The sequence below is a fragment of the Falco cherrug genome, chromosome 13 (genome assembly GCF_023634085.1).
Source record: "Falco cherrug isolate bFalChe1 chromosome 13, bFalChe1.pri, whole genome shotgun sequence".
Lineage (NCBI taxonomy): Eukaryota > Metazoa > Chordata > Aves > Falconiformes > Falconidae > Falco > Falco cherrug.
Window position 1 is genome coordinate 20,464,020 of NC_073709.1, and position 23,525 is coordinate 20,487,544.

Genomic DNA, 23,525 nt, shown 5'->3' on the forward strand with positions numbered 1-23,525 from the left:
GTTAGTGCTTGAAATTACGTGAAATGATTGAGCTGTGAATATCAAGAAGTTTGCTACCCTGCACATAGTGGTGGTGTATTTGGTTTGGCTGTACTACCACTCTCACAATCCTCATGGTGAGCTTGTGTGAAGTAAACCAGAGTCTTCTAGTGGAGTTTCAGCTGCTTTAGCACGTTTTACTGATCTGCCTCAAGTGTAGCATAATATTGCTAAAAAGTGACTCTTTGAATTGTTACCCCCCCCAAAAAAAAGAACAGAGAAAGAATTTATTTTAAAACTTCCAGAAAAAAGAACAAAATACATAGCAGAAACTTCAAAACAGTAGCTTTTGACTTGTTACTATAGGCAAATAGTTTCATTTCCTTTTATTGAAAGGAATATAGCCCTGCACCAGCCACATGGACTGAGTTTTTTTCCCAGGCTTCTGGGAAATACCCTATTTTATGCAATAACTACCAAATAATTAAATAGTTAAACCTTTTGGCTCTTTAAAATACAGCTGGGATTTTGGGGATGTGAAGGGTGTGTAGGTAATATTTTTTAATCCCATTTTAATGGTGCATCTTTCGAAGTCCATCAGGTGTTTCTTTTAATACTTAAAACTTTTAGTTCTTAATGCTGTTGCTTTGTTGTGTAGTTTTAAAAATATATCTTTAAGCTGCATCCATAAAATGTGAACTTCTGTTGATACAATTCGTAATGTTTTACTTTCTAGCTTCCCTAAGAATTCACCTGTTGCTCTTGACACTGGAAAGTACCTAGCACTGGTAGAAGTTTTAGGAAAGCATGGTAGACTAGAAGGTAATCCATTTGCTTTCATTGTGTGTTTCTGCTATATAATAAAGGTATCTTGCCTTAAGAATAAAAATGTGAGTTGATATTAATGGTATATCATGTCCTGAAAAGTGCTTGAACATTTTGCATACAAATTTGCATGTGAATTCAACCAGAGATGCTTGGACAGTGCAGGCCATTAGTTTTAATGGATTGGCAAGCTTGTCATTTACATTTGCACAGCTCAGTGCTTTTTGCATTTCTGCAGCTAGTTTTTATTAGCATTGCTGTTTGGATTGAGTTTGAAGATCATGACTTATGGCACAAATTGCGTATGTGCCTAGACTAATGGCTTTGTTTTTGCTTAAGAAGGTCTGAAGGCTGAACATAAAACCTATAAACATAACCTTCTCATAAGAGCCAAGTTACTGCAAAAAATCATTTAACTTTTTATGAAGTATATATTTTTCTCTTAATATATTTTTATGTTTGTTACTGAATTTTAGTCAATCTGTCAAACTGCCTAGAAATTTTGGCTTTTAATCAGTGTTCTGCAAACTGCCTATTTTCTATTTCTGTTTCTAGGTGTTTGCATTAAGCTGTGTGCTCTTTAATTTCTGTAATTTAGTCTAATACAATTCTGTAATTTACATGATTTGGTTGATCTTCAAAAGATCTCTAGGCTGTCATCAACTTTAAAAGGTGATTCTGAATACCTATCTATGATTTTGTAGAAGTCTTAACACTATAACAGCATGGTCCAAGCCTAGACAAAAAATGTTACGGTTTTACATAAAACACTATACAATAAAATAAAAAAGCTGATGTAATTTTTTTCTTATCTTTCTTTAAAAATTTTCTTGGCCTCTTAGTATGCTAAGCTTACTGTTAGAAAAATAATAAACAAAGCTGATGTTTTCCAAATCATAATGAATCGGATCATGACCACCTCTACGTTAAAGCAGTTTGAAAAGATTAGCTTGCTTTTAAGAGCATGAATGTCCCTCAGAAAATAAACCAATTCATAAATGTAGCCAAATGTAGAGTGGTCAAAACATTCTGTCTATGCAATAATTAAGAACATTATAAAAATGCACTTATTCCATATACTAAAATGTTTGTTTCTGCCTTACTAATGAAGCTTAATGAACCTAATGTTTTAACATGCAGTCTGTTAGAAAGCTTTCATTGGCTCTCCTTGGCTAATTAGTATCGACACAGCAAACAGGCCCTATCGGTATCAGACCATTAGTCTGGCTGTATATACAGTGTAAACATATCTTTATTATCTGGCCTCGTGACAAGCCATCTGCTGAAGAAACAATGGAGTGATTTAGCAGATGTTAGCACTGAACGATAAAAGCATCCATTTAGTAGAATCTTGCAGCTATAGGGCAGACTATACAGGGTTATGTGGTGCAGAGTGGGCACACAGTTCCTATCTATAATTTGTAGTCAAAGTTGCAGCAAAATGATAAAACCATGCTATTGTGGATTTATAATTGTAGTCTCGTTTAGAAATGCAAGTAGTAATTAACTTGAAATCGGCATTATACACCAGAATTTACATTCCTGCTGGGTTTGAAATGCTGTTTTAATAGCAGTTTGTTTTCCCTACATGAAATTACCTAAGGGTCTTTTGTGTTGTTTCATTGTAGATGCTATTAACATTCTAACAGAGATGAAAGAGAAGGATGTTCCTATCTCAGACAGAACAGTTGCATCTTTTTCCCGCATTCTTAATGCTGCTGCCATGCGAGGTGAAGTTGAAACAGTGAATCGATTACATGAGACCATTGTGAACCTGGGGTTGGCAGAAGCTGCTGTCCTTCATTCCCCTCTGATTGCAGTTCACCTTGAAAAGTAAGCTATGTTGGGGCTTCAGATGAAACAAGTTACGATACGATAATTTACTTGTGTTACATGACCTGTGTGTGCTATACACAGCTGCACATTCATATTTAAAAGTGCTTGTGCACATAAACATGCACATACATAATGCTTAAGTGAACTAGGAATAGTTGTGAGCGAATATATTTTCTTAAGTTATGTAAGTCTGTTTTCATCAGTTGTACATCACCATGTTTTCTGGGAACAACAGCTGTGTTTTATGGACACATCAGAGATGAAAGTGGCTATATATTGCAATATGCTTATGAATTAGTTGTTCCTAAAGTCTGTTTGACAAGATAGCTGTTCAGAGCCTGATAGATACATTCTCAGCTCTTGTGGTTAAGTAGTATATGTTCTCCCAGTAAAACAGCATTATTTTGCTGTGCCATCCAATCCATCTCAGGTGAGTTGAAGGGCAGTTGTTGAACACTGAAATATTTTTAATTCATTAATTGAAATAATTCAATGTTATTGCCAATAGTTTGCTATGTTGCTGAATTTAAAATTCAAAGAAAATGTCTAGTTTGTCTGTGGTGATTGCCCTCCCACCCCATATACTTTTAATACCACTCAATAGAGAAAAGGAAGTTCATTCATCCATACATTAATTCATTCTCGCAGGACGTATCTGTAATTCCATGTGTCATACTCCTTCGCATAAGTTCTCATTATGAGTTGTAGGATATTTGAATTCAGGTACATATGAACTATATTAAAATGTGTTACAACTGAGCCAAGAGTTCCTTTCACTTCTTTTACCATATGCACAATCCTTTTATTGTTTTCTGAAGTGATTTATGTAGTTGCTGGATTTTAATACCTTGCAGCTAGAGTGATTGATTAATTTCTTGCAGTTTGGTTCATGTATATGAAATGTTCTTGGCTTAAATAGAACACCTATGAAATAAATAAATCTTTCATAGTATTGTGAAAGTCAGCCTCAAAGATGCATACTAATATCTCTGTTAACATGTAGAACTTTTTAGTTCTTGTAAGTATTCTGGGTATGCAAGGTCTGTATAACATTTTCTGTGCACAGAATTCTTGTAAAAAAGATGTAACTCTTGGTAGATGCATCTACATTCTCTTCTAAAAAATAGTATTTTAGTGCAGTGGTCAACAGTTAAGAATACAGTGTACATCTCGGTCAGCAGCACTGCCTTGGTTACGTCACATGAAAAGGCGGATGTGTATGAAAGTAATTTAACTGCAATCCTATGTAACGTGTCGGAAAAATACCTGATATGCTTTGCAGTGTGCAGTAAGAGCAGCTGCATTTTACATAATTGCTTTATGAGCATTGACATGCAAGTTGTACATGGCACTACTTGGGTTCTTATCGCTTGAGAAGTAGCGTATGATGATGTAAATAAAGATGTGGTCATGTGCAGATGCGGAAAGGGGGACAGTAAGGAGTGTTATTTCAGTTTGATTTGCACATTCTTTTGGATTATAAATGCTTGGTAAAACTTTCTAAAAAGTTGGGTTTATTTTATAAGTCACGAGACTTGTGATGAGACTAGACTTTTAAAGGAGAAAGTTATTCCACACTGGGAGCCATATGGCTACAAGTCATTGGGACTCACCTGTATACAGGTGAGTCCCAATGTCTTAATACATTTCATATACATAAATACGATACAAAGTAAGCTAATTTCCTGTGGGGGTTTTTTTGCCACCTTATGGGTGGAGAGACTTGCTTCCTCTTTCAGTGTTAGACAGAACAGAAGGGAGAAACTTTTTCCCCGTAATTTGCTTGGGAGGAATAACTTGAGCTTTAGTGGTTTGGTTTTGGGTTTTTTCGCCTCCTGTCTTGGAGATGCTAGGAGTTGCTAGTCGTTTCATTCAGGAGTAGTGCTTACTGTTTGACATCCAGCAGCTCAGGTATCATGTTGAAATGCTGTCACTTAGCTGCAGGTCGTCATCATGCCTCTGAAATTAGCTTGGGGATATTTTTTAATGTTCCGCAGCAGTGGTTATGGCTAGTGTTTTGTGTTGTTAATTTATTTCAAACTTTTTGATTGCATATAAAGGGATCTGTGGTTTGCTTTTGAAGATTTCAACAATTGTAGGTGTAAAAGGTTATTATCTACCCCTTTTCTCTGTACTCAGCCTTGAATATTCTGGAATTCTTGTTGAGTCCCCGTGCATGTTAAAAGTGATATTTTGCAGCAGAGCATGGAAAATACATTGATGATGATGATCAGTGCAACTTGACAAAAGCTAACAAAATACAATATTGTACTAAAATGGACATTTTGCCTTCAATATTTTGAGAAATATTTAACTGAAGTAATGAGAGAGAGAACTCACACTATCTTGGGTTTATTTACCCTGAGTAAATTTAAGGGGAACCACACTTCTCCTTTTAATTACACGTTCCTCATTTATGACTCTGAACAGTTTTGCAAGATTGTGAAATTGCATTAGAAATTGAGACAGTCTACATGTGGAATCTTGTTGTGCCATTCAGGGTGGTAAACCTGCCTCGAACAGTATGACAAAATCGTAGTTTCGAAAATATACAAGGATGTGAAGAGCTGGTACTTTTCCTTAAAGCACGTCTTCTGTACTGGTTCTTCCAACTGCAAATAATTGGAGAAGGTTATGTTACATACACTATATAAAATTTCTTATGATTTTAAGAATCGTAATTTTGGCTTTTACCTTCTCTACCAACTGTCAGGGAAAGCCTATTTCAATATGAGCCATTTTACAAAACTGAAGAGGTTTGTAAAGCTAAACTGCTCCCGTGCTATATGATACTTTCCTAATACCTGTTTACAGGATGATAAATTAGCAGATACAGTAACTACTGATGATTTATTTTCTTTCTCCAAAAAAGCTGCACAAGCCAACTTTCCTTAAGAACTTGATACAGCTCCTGCCTTTTCATTAATGTCAGTTTGTTTCTGCTCTCCTTAAATAATACCACCTCTGAGAAAAGAAACAAACCAAAACATCTTCAGGTTTGAAATTTACTAATGCCCTATTTCAGAAGTGCTTTTAAGCAGAGGGAGGAAAATCTGCAGGTAAACTATGAAAACATGTTACAGGCTGTATGAATAACATTCTGTTATTTTGAAAGCAAGCAGTTAATACTTGCATTTTAAATGATCACAAAGCTATAGCTGGATAGTGCTTCTTTAAAAATGGTCAGAGTATTTTAGTACGGCATTGTCCAGTAAAGCATTGTGTTCTGCTCTGTGATTAATCTTATATAAACTCACTTTCTTTAGTTTCTGATGTGGCAGGCACAGTGTGAATGCAGTGCCGTGACAATTTTTTCTACTGTTGTTTTTACACAGTTAAATTCACCTGTGGTTTTGTTTGAGATGATACTGTGGCACATGCAAGTTAATTGACTTTAAATTTGCTTTAAAAAATAGGTATCTTTTTAAATGAGGTGATATTTTTAGGGGGCGGAAAAAAGAATGCCTCTAGTGGGGAGAGTTTTTTCTGATTTTTAGCGGCATTATTTCAAATATTTATATTAAAACTCTTTATGTATTGCAATGAAATTAGGGATGTTTGGCTCTCTTACTCCATTATTGCAATTAGGAATTTAGCATCATCAGTGCCAAAGGACAAAAGTGTCTCATTTGCCCTATGGGGACAGGACAGTGATAAGATGATTTTTCGTCAAGGATCATTGGGTCGTAATTAAGTTACATTCATGGCTATTGCTTTTTGAAGGATGATTGGTAAATGACAGGCTTCATGTGCTTGGTACGGACAGTGTTCACTAGGGTTTTTTCTCCCTCTGTCAGAAAATCCTGTTGAGTCTGATAATGTAAATGTGGCATTTTATTCTGAACAAAAGAGCAGGGAAATGAGCTATCTTGTCTAATCATTCAGTTGTTTAACACCGACTTCCAGTTTAGACTCAATTGGCTGGAAAGCACTTGACATGTGAAGTTAGTGCTGTTCGGAACGCATGTTTGAGTAAATTTTAAAGTAAGTGACAGCTAAATTGTACCTAGGGAAATTACAAAGCCTTCAACACAGTTAATTTTTTGGGGAGGATTAGTTGTAATTGCAACACCAGTCTCCTTGAAGATTCCTTAGTATAGCAAATGAACAGAAAAACATTTAGCTCTTTCAAGAGCCCATTCTCTTTTAACAGAATAATTTTTGTAAAGCTGATTGTACCTTGCTGAATTGACTTCCCTCTACACTAACATCTGCTTCAGATTTGTAGAGAGGGTTTTGTTTTACCAGTCTACCCTCCACCCCCACCCCAGAGAGTCCCTTTTTTCTTTCTACCTCTCTAGCGATTTCAGGTTTGAGAGCTTTTCAATCAGTAAACCCCTTAGGTAAATTGCCACTTCACTAAAGCTTTATGCATAATGTTGCAGCACTTCAATTAAAATCAATATTTGGAGTCTTATTTTTATCAGGCAGACTCTCTGGCTGGGAAAGTTGTTTATTACAAGTAAAAGGGTTAGATTTAGTGCTACATTCTTGAAGCAAAAGGGGAGTGGCTTGTTGAAATTGAAGGGAGATTGTTACATCCTTGCCTCTTAGAGCCAGTCCTGCTACACAGTGTGTTCTGCAAACCCTTTGATACCGAGTTATATTGTCTCTTCAGATAGCTTTGTGTGAGTAAAATTGCCCACATAAGTATTTTGGAAGATTGTGCTCATAGTATCTTGGACTTCATAGGCGTCCTAAACAGAAACCGAGTAAATCTGAAAACTTTTGATATCTTAACCCTAGCATTGATTTAGTTGAAAAATAATGCCAAAGTAGTACTCTTCTGAGATGATGTAGGGCCAAGCATAATGCAGTGATGACTGAAGCTCCTTCTGTCATTCAAAAATAATAGTGTATCTTCTTTTTTAAAAGAACAAGTTTCAATGAGAGGGAAAAATACACCTAATCTGTAAGTGGAATGGGTATTAGCCCTCAACAGATAATATTTGTGAGTGACTTAAAGCTGTAGTATCTGGCCAACTCAAAATGAAGCATGGATCACCTGCGTTCACATTTTAAATAGTATTTTATCCAGACTGACACTGGAAATCAGATTTTCCCGACACGGGTATGTGGGCTTTATTTCCTTTTTGACTTGATCTGTATTAATTAAATAGTAATTTTGGACCAGGTTTTTAATGTAATAGTGTAGTAAGTATCCTTTGGGAAGATATTAAAAGGATGTTTGACATGCCAAAGTTTGTTCAGAGCCTGCCAAATATTTTCAAAAGTACAGCTGATTATTAGCTTAAAAGTCTCCTGTCTAAATAGTATTTTCTTAAAATCTGGAAAATATTTTTCATACAGTTCTTTAAGTTAGCGAATCATAATAAATATACTGAAGTGTTAACTACACTCAAAATTTGAAGCCTGCAGTAAGTTCTTAATTTTCATTTTCATTCATTTTCTAACAGGATTGTTAAAATGCTTACAAAAGTCATTGCTGGTACTTACTGGAATTAACTGCAGTTTGTGACAATTACAAAATACTGCAGGTTGCTGAATAAAACATATTAACTCAAGTACAAGCATAAGGCTTGGTGGTTTTTTCTTTGCAGTAGTAATACAAACAATTTCTTTGTAGAGGCTGAACTTCTGTAACTTATTGTTTTATAGTTGGTTGTTGCCAGTTTTATCATTTATCTGTTTTATAAAACCCATTTTCTGGTAAACTGGGAATGACTGGTTTTTTGCTTGAATGCAACTGAACAAATATCAGTTTTTGATAGATTCAAAACAAATGTCTAGTAAATTAGTGTGTAAGATACAGACCTCCTTAAATGCAGACTTATTTAGGTGCCTTCGAGCAGTAAGTACCAGTAACAAGTACGATATTTCTAGTTCTTTGCTGACTTTTTTTCTCTGCATATACAGTATTTATGCCTTCAGAAGTATACTTTTAGAGACTAGCAAACTGTAATGTTCCTGTTTGAATGACATTCCAATTATTCATTCATTTATTGATAGCTTTGACCTAAAAACAGTCACTTTAATCCTTTAGGAATACAGCTGAGACAATAGCATGGTTGTTTGAGCATCAATCTAGATTTATCACTGAAAAGCTAGATTTATCACTGAAAACTTTAATTTGAATGTATAAATGTTGTTGTGCCTCCTTAGAGGAGTTTTCTGTAAAACTAGATTTTTTTTTTTAGATGTTAACTGAACTTGCATCTAAAGCAGGAGAAAAATACTGATTATATAAAGCTTTATATCTGTCTATGGTAACTACCATAGTATTTCTCTTTTATGACAGTAATCTAGCCTGCAACATCTACTTGCAGTTTTGAAATTAACCTGTAATTTAGTCTTCACCCCAAATGACAAAAATTCAAATGACTCCATGGGGTGCCAGAAGATGCACTGTAAACAGGGCTCAGTAAGGGGGATAAGGTAGAAATCCATCATCTTAGGTTCATTTTCAGAACGCCAGTATTGCTGAACAAAATTAATTCTTCTTCTGTGTTTTACTCTTAAAATTTTTAAAATATTAGCCTAGATGAAGATAGTAGTATACAGTAGTCTAGACAGTTCATTCTTTGAAAAAACAAAATCTGTGCTGCACAAGAAATGCAGTGTGAGGACACCTGAATTCAGTTTGTTTTAACAGTAATATCTTAATTTATTAAGGTTTAATTGATCAATAATACAGTTGCTTCAGGAATGCAAAACCATTTCAGGTCCTTTTTATTATGGCCTTCAGCTGCTGCTGTTAACTGATGGTTGGTTGTTTTAAATGTTATTTTATTATTTCTCCTTGCCTACTTCCACCACCCTTTATTTGATAAGCTTTTTGAAATCTAAAATGCAGTCTAATTGACTGCTTGGCTACTTAGTACATTTTGTGTGTGTCATCTTCGTTTGTTTCAGTTTTAGTTTAAACCTTCCCCTTCAAAGAATACCTTCACATACTGTTTTACCAGTGTTTCAGCGGTTCTCTTCTTTTGCTTTCGGTTTTGTTTTGTGTTTTCTTTTTAATTGGGTTGTAATCCTTTGAAAAAGGGTCTGCAGCAGACGATTTAGTTCTGTTAGTTACACAATAGAGGATGTTAATTTATATTTGTTATTTTAAGTTTCAGATCTGATTGTTTTTATGGCTTTTCAGTTTTGCATTTAAACTATGTATTCTTCTGAAGGTGCAATACTGTATATGTAGGAAAAAATCCAGCAAAGGACCGAGATAACAAAAATGGAAATACTGTACTTGTTACTAGTACTTACTGCTCGAGGGCTTCTGAATAAGTGACTTCAAGGAAGTTAGCATCTTACCCACTAATTTACTAATACCGTGGATACATTCTAGTGTCATGGCTCTATGTGACATAGACCAGCATACAATACATTTTGGTACCTTAATATATTGTTGAATTAGTTGCAGAAATTACATTTGTATTGCAGAAAATATACATTGGATTCTGACCTTTATATAGAATGAAAAAATGCTAGCCCTTCAATTGTGATGAAATGGAAATCAAGAGATGATTTACAGCTAGTTTGTTAAGGTGTAAAACAAGTATAAAGTGATCTAAAGAACTGTGGTTATCTTAATTAACTCTGGAGATCTGTATTGAAATAAAAGTGCTGTGGAAAAAGTTTCAAGAGCTTAAAAATAGAAAATGTCTAAACAGAGACATTTGGAGGTAATGTAATGTTCATAAATACTACTTACTAACAAGAAAAATAGAACTCAAATACAAACAGAGATATCTGTTATTGGGATTTTGTCACAATAATAGTACATAGCAGAACTTAAGAATTTTACTTCAAAGAGAAAGTGCATCTAATGATGGAGAGCATTCACACCTTTGGTTAATTTGTAGTGAACAGTGTTCATGCAATCTAAAATCACACAACCAAGAGGTTTAAGCATAAATCTGTAGTTCTGTTTTCATGTCTGTGGCTGTCAAGCATACATGGCATTTGTTTGTGGGAAAACTTCACTGGTTATTTAAAAATAACCGTAACATATTGCGGGGAGGGGGAGCGAAATATAGTCTTGAATTATAGATTGCTGAGTGAATTTTCCTTGAAATTTTCAAGACTGAAGTGGGCTCAGCATGCACTGCTCCTGCTTGGAATGTTTGATTATTTTTATTTTTGCTTTGTTTCATTCCACAAGGGATGACATGCCTGCAGCTCTGGAAGCTTTAATCAACTGTTATAAGAAGTATGGTAAAGTTCTTCAGCTTCATAACGTCTACTGTAGACTGATAGAAAAAGGAGACACTGATCTTCTGCAGAAGGGTTAGTTGCATGTAATCAGATCCTGTCTAGTTATATGGAGTGTTTTCTGGAGGCTTTTCTTCCAGGAGTTGTATATTATTTCTTTCAACTGAAAGAAAAAAAAAATGTTTATGTTTATATGTGTAACTTCAAAGCACTTAAATGATGCCTGCATTCTTTGGATTGAAAATTTAAATTTTAACTGTAGAAGAATCCTGATGTTTGGGTAATACAGTGTCAAGCTCTCAGATTAGTGCCGATACGTATTCTAGTTATGTCTGCTATTGAGAAACAACTTAATTGTATAACAACACATCTGCTTTTCAAATAGTTGTGCAGTTAAGAAATCTCTGCAGTAGAGAATGCCAATATATAGTCTGTTTTCTTGAATGTGATGCAAAGTACAATGCAGATAAATAGAAAAACATTTTAAATATTCTCAACCGCAGATAATATGTTGTAATTATTCCGTATGTATCAAAATTTGTCTCCCTATAGCTTAGTCTTGGGAGTTTTGTGATGCTTGGAAAATATTAGTGTTAAGAATATCTAATATATATATATGTGTGTGTATATATATATAAAAAAATGCTTCAATATATTTAGTACATTAATGAGTTTTACTCTCTTTAGTTTCAGATTTTATAAGCAGAGAATATGGTGACATGATGGCTCTTTATGATCTCTTCTTTGCCTTCTTGCAAACAGGAAAATACAAAGAGGCCAGGAGGGTCATTGAGGTGGGATTTTAACTATAGTACTTTAATCATGCAGCTATTTAGACTCTTAATTAGAAACATTTAAAGTTTTTAACCTTTAATTAGACTTGTTCTGATTCATGTTAATAGAATTCAATCCAATAATAAAAAAACCACCCTCGACCAGCTTTATTTTGTATAATTACAGTTCAGAAGAGAGACAGTCTTGTATATTGAAATTGTTTCCTCACTTTCTCAAATTCGCTGTTATATATCAAAATGATATTTGCATATTAAATATCGGATTGTGGAACAATTAAATTAAACTGGCATTCCTGGGTGTAAAGTTGCTAATCCTCTTTCCGAAGGAATTCTTTGTTCTTAAAAGCACTGGAATTTAATTTGCTGCAGACCATGCTCAGATTTATTTGTAATGCTTGTCTACAAGTTAATCAGCCAAACAAGCGCTGTCTGCTACTGTTTGGCATTTAATTTAGCATTTCTTCTCTCTCTCTTTTTCAGGATAGTAAGCAGCTTATAGGAAGTGGTAGGTGACAAACTTGGTCTATTTAGGATTAGTATATTTTATCTAGACTTGATTGAAATTGTGCTTACTGAAATTGATAAGTCAAAGGGGCAGCTGCAGAGTCTGCCCAGATTGTGATTATTTTTCTTCTTAACACAGTTGTATGTTTTTAAAATGCTGCATAAGTTTCCCAGTTAATGTGTGGGAGGAGGCATCTTGAAGAAAAAAGTAATACTTTGTCTTCATCATTTTTGTGTTATATACATACACAACTCTGTAACCTAATATTATGGGGGTTTTCTTCCTAAGACAAAGTATGCTTTTTTCCCTCGTTCCCCCTAGAATATGTGAAATACCAGTTATACCTACTTGAAGAATCTAATAGAATTCTTTCATTTAAAAAAAATCTTAACTGAAGATCTGCTTGTCTGTGGTGGAACAATACTGTCCTGCTGCAGGATGTGTGGAAATTGCTAAGCACAACGTTGAAGCACTGGTATTTTCGTTCTAAGAGTGGTTTTGGACCTCGGAGTCTTATAATACAGAAAAATAGAAATAACAGTATCTGACAGAAGACGACACTGAGGAGTTGAGTTCTTTTTATAGTGATTAAAGTATATAGGAGATAAAAGGATGAAATCTGATTTGGAAGTAAAATTAAAGCTAAATGAGTAAAACTGGTGCTTGATGTGATTCAGCAGCTGTTTCTTTGATACTGGCATTTAATTTCTCAAAACTTGTGTTGGTGACTACAGTTCAGCAGCCAGAACTATCAGAATAGGATAGTGAATCAATTATCAAATTGTTGGGACTTTGAAACTTGTCAATTTCATAATAGATGCTAAATGATCTCTGCAAATAGTCAGTATTTGGTGATTGATCATAAATTATTAGCAAACACAGACGCACACTTTGGTATAAATCTGAACACCTGTATCTGGAGACTAAGTGGAAGTTTTTCTGGCTTTTTATGCTATTTGAAGTAGGTTTTCTTGCTTTTACCTAACTTCTCTCAGGTATGAATTAGAGCTTTGTATATGCATGCTGTTGAGAAAAAGAGATTTTAAGTTCCAAAAGTTTTAGGAGTTCAGGAATTTAGCTAGGATTAGCATGCATGTATTTTTACTAGTGGATGAAGTGGCACAAAATCAATTACTACATGGTGTGTTATATTTCAAGTATGCTTTTATTATGTAACAAGATGGTTAAGTATTTTTTGTAAAAAGAACTCGACAAGGGGTAGAGGGGAGAAATCTTAAAATGGATTTTTTTACTAAAGAAGAAAATAGCTTTTATAGATTTGAACCATAAACAAGTTACTGTTTGCTTTTTTGTTTGTTGGGAAGTTGAAGCCTTAGTCATTATAATGTGGATGATGGATTATGAGGTGTATGTGTATCCTTTTCTCTAGACCAGTGGTTTTTATGAGTAAATTTACTTCTCTTGTTGGTCACCTCAGATTGTTTTTCTATTTTCCTTTCTTGTGAAATATTATTCAGTGAAGGTGATCAATTGGTACTGCTTTCTCTTTTCAGATGCTATTGCGTATTAGAGATAGATTATGTTTCAGCATGTGCTTTTATCATATATTGCTGATTGTGGTGGTCAATTGATTTCAGTGATACCATTTGTTTCGAGAGAATATACAAAGTTAATAGAGTATCTAAAAGCACGGTAATGAAGCTGGAAAAAAAAATCTTAGAAACTAAGGAATTGTAGGTTATGGAGGATATGGCCATTTAAATGGGGTGTTACTTGCTGGAGACCACTGCCTCTGCTGGCTTTTGCTATTTTTAGAGATCACATGTACACTAGATGCTTATGTGAAACTTCATGACAACTGCTGCTTTGAAAACTTAAAACTGAAAGCCCCAGGAATAAGAAAATAAGTCTTAAATCTCAGTCTTTGGTAAAATATGACTAGGTGACAGTAGTGGCAAAGGAAGAAGGGTAAGATTTGAGTGAGATTAGAAAAATGACATCAGAGTTGTATATCTACATTATCCAGTCACACATGTTGAGCATGCATATATGTGTGTATATGAGCTTGTGTTGTGGGATATTGTCATAGCAAGAAAGCTGAAAGCTGTGGGGCTTCATCTGCTTGCTGGAAGGACAGCAAGACTAAGCAGAGAATGATAGTATAAAAGACTGCAAAAGGTGAATAGAAAGGAGATGAGGCAAAGAATGCCCCTGACTGGTGCTAGAACAAGTAAACTGAAGCACGTGGAAGTTCGGTGGTGTGAGAGTCTGTTGAAGCAATGATAAGTGGAAGAGAAGCTGTGATGGAGAAGACTGGGGGCAGAAATGCAGCTAAGTTCTAAGGCTGCACAGAGGTTGGTTGATAAAGGAACAGCCTGCTGGATTGCCTTGTTAAGCTTTTGAAAGTTTCTTCTCATTTGTTCTGTGGCAGGTAGCTAGAGAAAACCTCTCTCAGAGGCAATACCTCCAAATGAGGTAGCCTGTTTTATTCTAGCTGTACCTGAAGATTCTTGAGCCCTTGAAGTTATGCTGGTAGATGCTCTTTTGTTTTCCACTGGAAACAAGTTCTACTATTGGGTGCTATAGTACATCAAAGCATGATTTAGTCTTCAGTTCTTTTGTCTTGAGTCCTTCAGAGTTGATCATGTTCAAACAAAGTTGGCACATCTCTCTTCTTGGCCCTTACCGTAAAGTCACATACTAGCTTGCTTTCCCTTGGAGTGGCACAGCATGTCATCAAATCTAGCTCTAGTTACTTAAGATTTTTTCCCCTTACTTGGAAAGGCAGTTTAATTGCCTTTTTTTCCTTCAATTTTGTTTTTCATATAAAATTAAGCCCCCCCTGCCATGGGCAGGGACGCCTTCCACTAGACCAGTTTGCCTAAAGCCCCATCCAACCTGGCCCTGAACACTTTCAGGGGTGGGACATAATGAGTAAAATAAACTACATTAAAACTAATGTAGGCTAAAAGAAAGTGATATGAACTTTCAGTATCTAGGATTAAGCTAAAAGTACTTTGCTAGAATAATATTTTCTTCACCTATCATGTAAAATGTTGTCTTACTTTGAAAACATCTAATCAGATTTTCTCCTGGAGAGAGGTTTTATGTAATTCTTCTTATGTGTTGCTCCAGAGCTCCAGATAGTAGATCAGAGAGTCTGGAAGAGCTGTTTGGCCTAATATTCTTGCAAGACTGGTATATAAATGGTAGGAGATTTTTCTAGAGCCTAGTCCCCCAAATCCTGCCAGTCCACAGGTACTTACTTACCTGTTGCCAGAACTGGACAATTGGAATTCCCTTATGTTTACTCAGTTGTTGACCGCCACTTTATTGACCTGATCAGGCTGATGGTTGAGAGCTGGACTGATATGAAGGTCATCCATGAGAGTGGGAATGAAAAAGGGAATGTTGCACCACCTTGGAGGAATCTACTTCCTCTTCCCTTTATCTGTTGTTCTGTTATTTTGTTTGCATGCTGCATGGAGGTTTAAAAATCTCACTACCTGTAGTACTTACACTTGTTGTCCATCATTTTGGTCCAATTGTAATTATGTGGTCATCTCTGAATTTAATACTGAGATCTCGTTCGTACTTGCAGCTGTCTTATCTGCATGGTGGTTGAATATTTGTAGACCTGCGCATTTTCCTTCGTTTATTATTCATGCTGAATGCAATTATCAAAGTACTCTCTGAATCCATGTTTAATTAAGCCCATGTCCATGCTTGGCTCTTCCTGGTAGAATTACAAAACTTAAATATTTAAGTACTGTAAACAGTCCTGCAGCAGAGGTTCAAGCAAGCCCTTCTATGAATCTGCTTAGCAAAGATCTAAACCATGTTTTCATGAAGTAGAAATGAGCGCTCTACACCTATGGCTAAAGTATGCAAGGTTTTAAACTGAAGTTAAATCCATTTCTGCGCGCGCTGTATGGATAAAATCGTTACACCTTAAGCTATATTTCATTGGACAGCAAAATACTTCTGTAAAAAAACCAAAACAAGCACCACATTAACAAAGGGTATCGGGTCACTGGCATTTTTAGTTAGGAGCTGATGGATTCCTTTGTTAGGAACTAGGAGTTTACGGTAGAGATGTTCAGTTGTCTTCTGTTGTTTAACAGATACTTCCTGAAATCAGTCTGGATCAAATCACGTCAGCTATTAAGTTAAAATTGTTTTTTCAATGAAAAGAGTAAAAGCTCTTCTTTCTCATGTGTTTGTAGTTTTACTGGAGATGAAGGCTAGGAAAGGATGACTGTGTTTGGAATATAGGGAAGGATCTCAGAACTGCATGGCAAAATTTTTTATTAGACCAGCCTGTAGAGCTTTGCTACCACTAGGGGAACCTCCTTTGAAAATAGCAATGCATAGTGCATGGTTCAGAATTGTTTGAAGCAGATTTTAATTAAGTGTGATATTTTACTCATCTTATGCTCTTATGCTAAATTTATCATTCACATTTAATAGTTAAATATATCATGCCATATTTCACATATCTCAAGGCATTCATGTGATGAATTGAGGGACAAACAGTTGTGAAATATTTTAATGAAATGTGTTCCAGTGTGAATAAATGGAAGACATTTGCTGCGGAAATTCAAGACCTGACAAAAGAACTGTTTTGGGTGAGTTTAGTGTGCAGGAATATATCTATCAACAGATGTCAAGTTAATTCAGGAGGTAAATAGATTTAAGCAAAGAATTGTGACATCCACTGTCAGCAGACCTCAAGATACCATTTGCCATTGGATTTAATCTACCATAAAAACAACGAGAATATTTCTACTTGATATTGAGAGATTACAACCTTCTTTCATCCAGATTGTGGTTTGGTTTTTTTTTTCCTAAAGAGTCTGCATCATAAAATTGAGTCTTGCTGATTTTATGTTGGAGATGAACTATGGGGAGAAGATGCTTTCTTGATTTGCGACAGCAGGATTTAGTGTTTTTCAATGTGTAATTTAATGATGGTTGTATCTAGTGTCTGAATTTACCTACAGAGGCTTGTTTTTGGTGCTGTTAAGGAAAGAATGGAGGCAATTAGAACAAAATTTAAACATTTGTGCATGTTGAATGCAAATTGTATTAGATAATGGTGGTCTGAGATTGAGCAGTAGTTTGTAGGGGGTGTAATAGCTTTTATTAAAGTAACTGTATACAACTGAGAGGGAGGGGAAAGGTTGAAGAGCTCCTACACATGCAAGCCCTATAATTACAAGAAAAGATTTGGGTTTTTTCTTACTATTGAGTCCTGTTAGTCAAATAAAAGCATTGCTTCTCCTTATGAAACTGGACTGTGATACAACTATTAGTGAAGTTGGATTTTGTGTCCATGCATGTGTGTGTGGTTTAATAAAAAAAGGGTGCTTGATAGTTCAGTCCACATTATTTGGAAGTTCTGAAGTACTGCTTTCTTAAAATAAAGCAGAGGAATATGTTTCAAATAAGTAGATCTGGTAAAGGACGTGACAACTAAAGAAATTCCTTCCAGAAAGGGAGAGGGTAATATGTTTGGAATGTGGAATCGTGGCAAGAGCTGTGCATCCTTTCTTGGCTTCAGAACTTTGTGTTAGAGGGAGGATACTGCTGAGTTTTGTAATGCTTTTTTCATTCATCATCCAACATAAAACCACGTTAGGATACAAAGAACAATTTTTTCCTCTATTTTGAGTCTGGAACATCCTTGAGAATCTTGTTTTGAGCGAGTTTTTTGCTTATCTTTGATGTCATCTTTTCTTCCAGCGTGATTATTGTTGTGAAGTTCTCTTACTGTCTAATGATTATACACACACACACACACGCACATATATATATATATTGCATAATTTATCTTAGGAAACTTACTGGTAAATGTAGAATGTTCCAATAATGCTTAAACACACATCAGTCTAGTTGTCATGAGCAGTGCTAAAGTTGTAAAGCTCTTTCTGTTTCTATTTTCGTATTTTTGGAAAATATTCAGGTTTCCTTACATTTTTCTCAGTATCTGCCTAACATAAAGAAGCATATATTCCTGTTTCAAGTGAAATAATAAAATCAGGAATAGTTACCGACACGATTATTATCTGTTGAGTAAAGTCAGTGAACTATGTAACTGACAGAAGCTTTGCAGCAAATACATACTTCAGGAAAAAAACCACAGACGGACAGTAAAAGCTTTCCCAGTGGAGACTGTAAGCTTTTTATTTTCTTATTATGAACTACTGCTGCTTTTTATGTAAAAATTAACCTAGCAGAAGTAGGCTAGTTGATACCTTGGGTGATTGTAGGATAGGCAGAAAGGAAAGCATGAGCTTGAATTCTAATCACTCCCAACAAGAGAGTTAGGGAGGATATATATGCAGATGTGTGCCCCTTTATGTCTTTCATTAAGTATCTGGTAGAGCAAATAAAATATCATATACACTTCAGTGAGTAGGGTTTGAAGTTATAACTTGCAGCGGAACAATTAATGATTTGCAAAACTCTGCTGCTGCATTAGAGTACTTGCCTTTGCTATCAAACATAAAAAGTACGCATATTGAAGGTACAGATTTAATTGTATTCAAGCTTTCATACAGTTGTCCCTTGCCCAGAAAGTTGTGCAAGTGTTTGGATGTTTCAGATGAGCTTCTCATTAAATAAATCAGTGTTGTGGGAGTTGGAGTCTGTTTAGTCGTGTTTATTTTAGGGTAAAATTGCTTATAAAGAACAAAAACAATTACTCTTTTTTTTTAGAGAAGTCCCATGTTGGGTATGAGCTGTTCACAAAGTTTTCTTTTGTGTAGAAAAAATAAAGTGAATGAGGATCTTTCCATGTCATCACCAAAGAAACCCTTTTGGAAATCCAGAAGAGCTAAACTTTTTTTGAGGTGGGAAATTAATTTGTAGGAGTATTACTTGCATTGCCTGCCATAGACAGATGTAGCTCTAGTGTCATCCTGGTAATACAATGACTTAAAGAAAAGCCAAGCTAGAGAAGTAATGTATTTATTAGATAGCTGATATAATTGTAACAGAAAGATGCTTTTTGACACAGATTGCTTATTTAATAAGAGGCAAAAATATAACAGAAATGGAAGAATTATATTCATCTCATCTATTGACTAGACTTGGATGGCTACCTAAGGTACAGAAACTTTATATCTGCGTATTTTTTTCAACTTTCTGATTAAGTAGTATACCTACTGCTTAGTAGAAGTGAGGACTTCTGCCAAGAGTTTTAACATAGGGGAAGATTCAACCATAGCATACAGTGTTTATATTGTAAAAAAACTTGTTCAAGTAAGCTGCCATGCAAAAATACCCAGGCTTCATTGAAGCTGCCTGGAATTTGTGATTTTCGTAGACGTTTTTGTGGAATCAGGGAAAAATCTGTCTTTAAATTAAGAACTTGCCATCAAATGTTCTGTTTTCACTGGTGCTTATGTTAGAGAGAGCTGTTAGAAATGACATACATCAGTTCTTATAGCTGTCTGTTCAAGGCTGTCTGTTTGGAGGAGTAACGCACTTTCTTGCAAGATATTGCTTTGGCATCTAAATCTCAGTAACTGGTTCTGGTACTGGTAACATAAGTCTGTAGTGGCTGTTGATGTAACTCATCATGAAACATTCTTCTTCCTTTAGCAGCGTTAGCTGTCTCTTATTATTACTGGCTTTTTCAGCTGCAAAGAGAGGAATGAATGGATCTACCTGTCGAAAAAACAGCATCAGAAGGTGCAGCACAGATGATGTTCATAAAATTTAGCTGTTTCCTTCCGCTGTTTGGATTGGTGATGAAAACAGAACTGTTTCCTTCAGCAAAGAACAAACTTTGGGAGGAAAATAGAATTTAGAAGAAAACATACAACATGTATGGAGGGCAGAGTTAAACTTGAATGGGTAGAATTAACGTATTATTCATAGTGAAGTTACACCATGAAAGGCTAGAACAAATTGTCTGGGATATGTAAAGTTATTTTGCCAGCTTACACGAGTAGTGTGTGGAAGTGCAGTGCTGGAAGGTTAAAACAAGAGTCATCCATCTTCTCATGATACACCAAATGAAGAATACTTCTGCTTGCTTTCAAATAATTAGGCATTCTAAGCCAGCTGTAGCAAAAGTGGTAGTGTTTTGGGACATTCTCAACTCTTAGTTTTCTGAAACTCTTCTTTTTGAATAATACCATAAGGTTTCTGGTCTGTATGTTGTGGTTTTTCTCTGTAAGTAAGTTTTGTGTTTAAAGAGAAAAAGGTTGCTTCAGGCAAGTAGAGAGAAGTAAGTAAATTTTTTCCATATGTCTTTTGTAAATTACTTCTAATAAAAGTATTTTTAGAAGTAAAAAAAAGAGTATTGGTCTAGTAGCTGTTACAGAACACTAATGTAAAAAAAGCTTGAATATTTTTATAGTTATCTAAAAATCTGGAAAAAAATTTGAATAGATTCCCATCTGACAGGTCAGTATTTTCCCGGACAGTGTTTTTCTCAGCTGTAATAAGGAGAAATTAGCTCAAATAAAATTCTTCAGTACAGAAAAAGATTTTTTCTGGTGACTGGACCCTTTCAATCACCTGCCTGAAGTGACTGGTTCTAGGAAGGAGGAGAACAAGTCAAATGCTTTCAGTATGTTGGGATTGCTGCATTCACGTGATTTTTGAGTGCTCCTTGGCAAGAGTTCTTCTAAAGATGCAGCATACTTTTTCCCCTTCTGGTTAGTTTACCTGTGTGTGAAGGTTTAGAATCAATGAGTAAATTAGTGTAGGGTTGTAAGTTGAGCCTCAGAAAGACAGCAACAAAGGTGTTCAGAATATGGAATGGTTTCTATAGAAGACACAGCTAAGGAGCTGTGTTCTACTTAGTCTGGAGAAGAAACAATGAATTATTATATGTACCACTCATGAAATTAATGTGAAATAGAGATGCTAAAGAAAAATCACTTGTGCATTGTCTTCCAGTACAAAATCAAACGAAGCCAGTAGAAGCTAGGCTGGAAACAAACAAAAAATGGTAGTATTTTGGTTGTGCAGAAGGTAGCTGAGGCAACCCTTTGCCAAAAGATCTTAAGAATGCTAAATCTTAAGGGATTCCCAGGGTAACCGGAAAAGCTTATGGAAGAGAAACCACTTGCTAGAAACTGTGACCCACTGAACCTCTAGTAGTTGGAGAGTCACAGAGCATTAAAGGGGGAAATATTTCTGGGGTTTCTGTCATTTTATATTCTCCTGTAGGCACTATTAGGGAGAGGTTAACAAGCTACATGAACCTTTGGGTTTGTTACAGCATTGCTTTTGTATTCCAAGGGAATGTAAAAGCCAGAAGATCTCCATGTTTAGTTTATATGCTGCATGAATTGCTTGAGACTTTCAATGGTTGCTTCATTCTTTAAAGGAGTGATTGTCTTTAGAAATGAAAAAAAGAAACAACAACCAAAACCAACCAAAAAAGTCACAACCAACCACACAAAAAAACCAGAAACAACAAAACACTTAAGACTCAATAATGATTTTTGTGTGTCTATTGAAGCAAGCAAGATCAAAATTGTAAATTGGAATTTGGAAGAGTAATTAGAATAACAGTTTTTTAAATTTTATTCGTTGCAGGTTTTTATTCTGTATTTTAGTCTGCTGTGTTGTAGAAAGTCTGCTTCCTGCTAATGCAATGTTTAAAATTCCCTAAGATGGTAAGGGATAAGCTACAAATATGGACTATCAGGCAAGCCCTGGAGATTTAGTTAATCTGACCTAGATGTTCTTTTGATGATTGAGACCTGCAGTATGTGAAAACACTTCTCAATTTCAAAATGAAACACAAGGATATCTGTTGTATAACTCAGCTGTCCTTGTAGTGACAGACACATCAATCATTTCTGAACAGGAAAGGATTTACTATAAAAAGTTTGTAGCTTTGGAGCTGTTGAGTTCATTGGCATTCGGATCAACAATGATATTGGAAGTTGTAAGTGAATTCAGCATTTGAATTTTACCATTTCCTAAAGAGGATTAGCTACAAATGCAGGCAACATACTTTTTTCTTTTTCATTTTCAAGAGCCTGTTGTGTAAGATCTTAATTCTTGACTTAGTTTTCGGCATATTTTATGTGAAACTGCTTGGTAGCTCTTAAAAAAAGCACTGAACAGGTACCTATAAACATAAATAACTTCTTTTTTTAAAAAAAAAAAAAAAAGAAAGAAAAAAGAAAAACTAATGAAAAAAAGCAAGTACCTGGAAAGCAAACCTGTGTTTACATATACCACTTTTGAATGGTTGAGAAGCCACTATTTTTCTGTAACCTTTTAGGTTGAGACTGTTTTTATAATACAGTTAAATACATAGAGAAGATGCTCCATGTTGAAGAGCTGTGGGGTTAAGGCCCTATTTTTTGAAAACCTTACAATGATTGCGTAAAATGGTTTGGATGATTGGTAGGATTATATGGCCTAACATTTACTCTGCAGAACACTGTTTCTTATGTATTTAGTAAATTTTAACAGTTTTGACTGAAGTTTTGCATGCTGGTTTTCTAGTGTATGCTGAATTATTTCAGAAAGATGTAATGGTGATAATTCTGTGCTTGGATAATGTGGGAAAAGAAAATAATCAGTGTTAAAAAGACAGAAGGTAAATGGACATTTTCAATGGTAATTGTTTCCACTGTTTTGGAGCTGAGACTCAGTATTTCTCACTGCTTTTTGTTCAGACTGCCTCTTTTATGCAAAGTAGTGTTCAAATTCTTGAAGTTGTACTTCACGTTTACACAGTAGACTTCTTATAATATTAACAGCTAAAAGCCTTCAAGAGTCAAAACATGTTTTTCTGTAAGAATGAACAGACATTTCCTCGGAATCACTTTGAGGTATTTTAATGTGAATCTGGACACCTGCAATGAAAGCAGAATCCTCTCTGTAAATGATCCCTGTGCTAAAACAAGAGAGTATAAACAAAGTAAATCCAAGTACTCTGTGAGAAGGAAGGGTAGGAGGTGAAAATGACAGATGCTTTGCACACAGGCTTTCTTTTTTTAATCATTTTTTGAGATATGTCAGACTTAAGTACTAGCAAGCCTGTAACATGTTCTTATGTTCAAGAATTTATTCAAGTGGAGAAACCCATACTTTGATTGTGGTATGCGGTGCTGAGAAGGCAGTGTGGTAGTCTATACAGTCTATTCCCAAAGATTGATATCTTTTTGAGGATGTGTATTCTGCAGGTTGTAGCCTGCTTGGAACAACAAAGGAATAAGTAATCAAAAGCATTCAAACCCGGGAAAATTAATAACTATGGCATATTGACTATTGTGCATCAATTCCTCCATGTACACATGCTTAAGAGTAAGCTTTTTCTCTCTTCTGGGGTAGGAATTGCCTTAGGGTTTGTATACCTGGCGTCTGCATTGGCAGTGCGTTTCAGTTTTGACAGTTACTGCTCTGTAAATTCATATTTTTCTTACTGAGCAGTAGCAAGAGAAGTCAACATATAAAACACTATTGTTTTT

The 23,525-nt window shown here is 35.2% G+C and overlaps 1 protein-coding gene across 2 annotated transcripts in view; it reads left to right on the plus strand.

The window, feature by feature from the left end:
- LRPPRC (leucine rich pentatricopeptide repeat containing) overlaps positions 1–23,525 on the plus strand; it is a 92,500-nt gene that overhangs the window by 39,993 nt on the left and 28,982 nt on the right. For both annotated transcript variants that reach the window (XM_055725681.1, XM_055725680.1), the window contains exons 22-25: positions 716–801; positions 2,433–2,637; positions 10,763–10,887; positions 11,500–11,606. In XM_055725681.1, the coding sequence (XP_055581656.1) occupies positions 716–801; positions 2,433–2,637; positions 10,763–10,887; positions 11,500–11,606 (523 nt within the window). The remainder of the gene's footprint in view (positions 1–715; positions 802–2,432; positions 2,638–10,762; positions 10,888–11,499; positions 11,607–23,525) is intronic.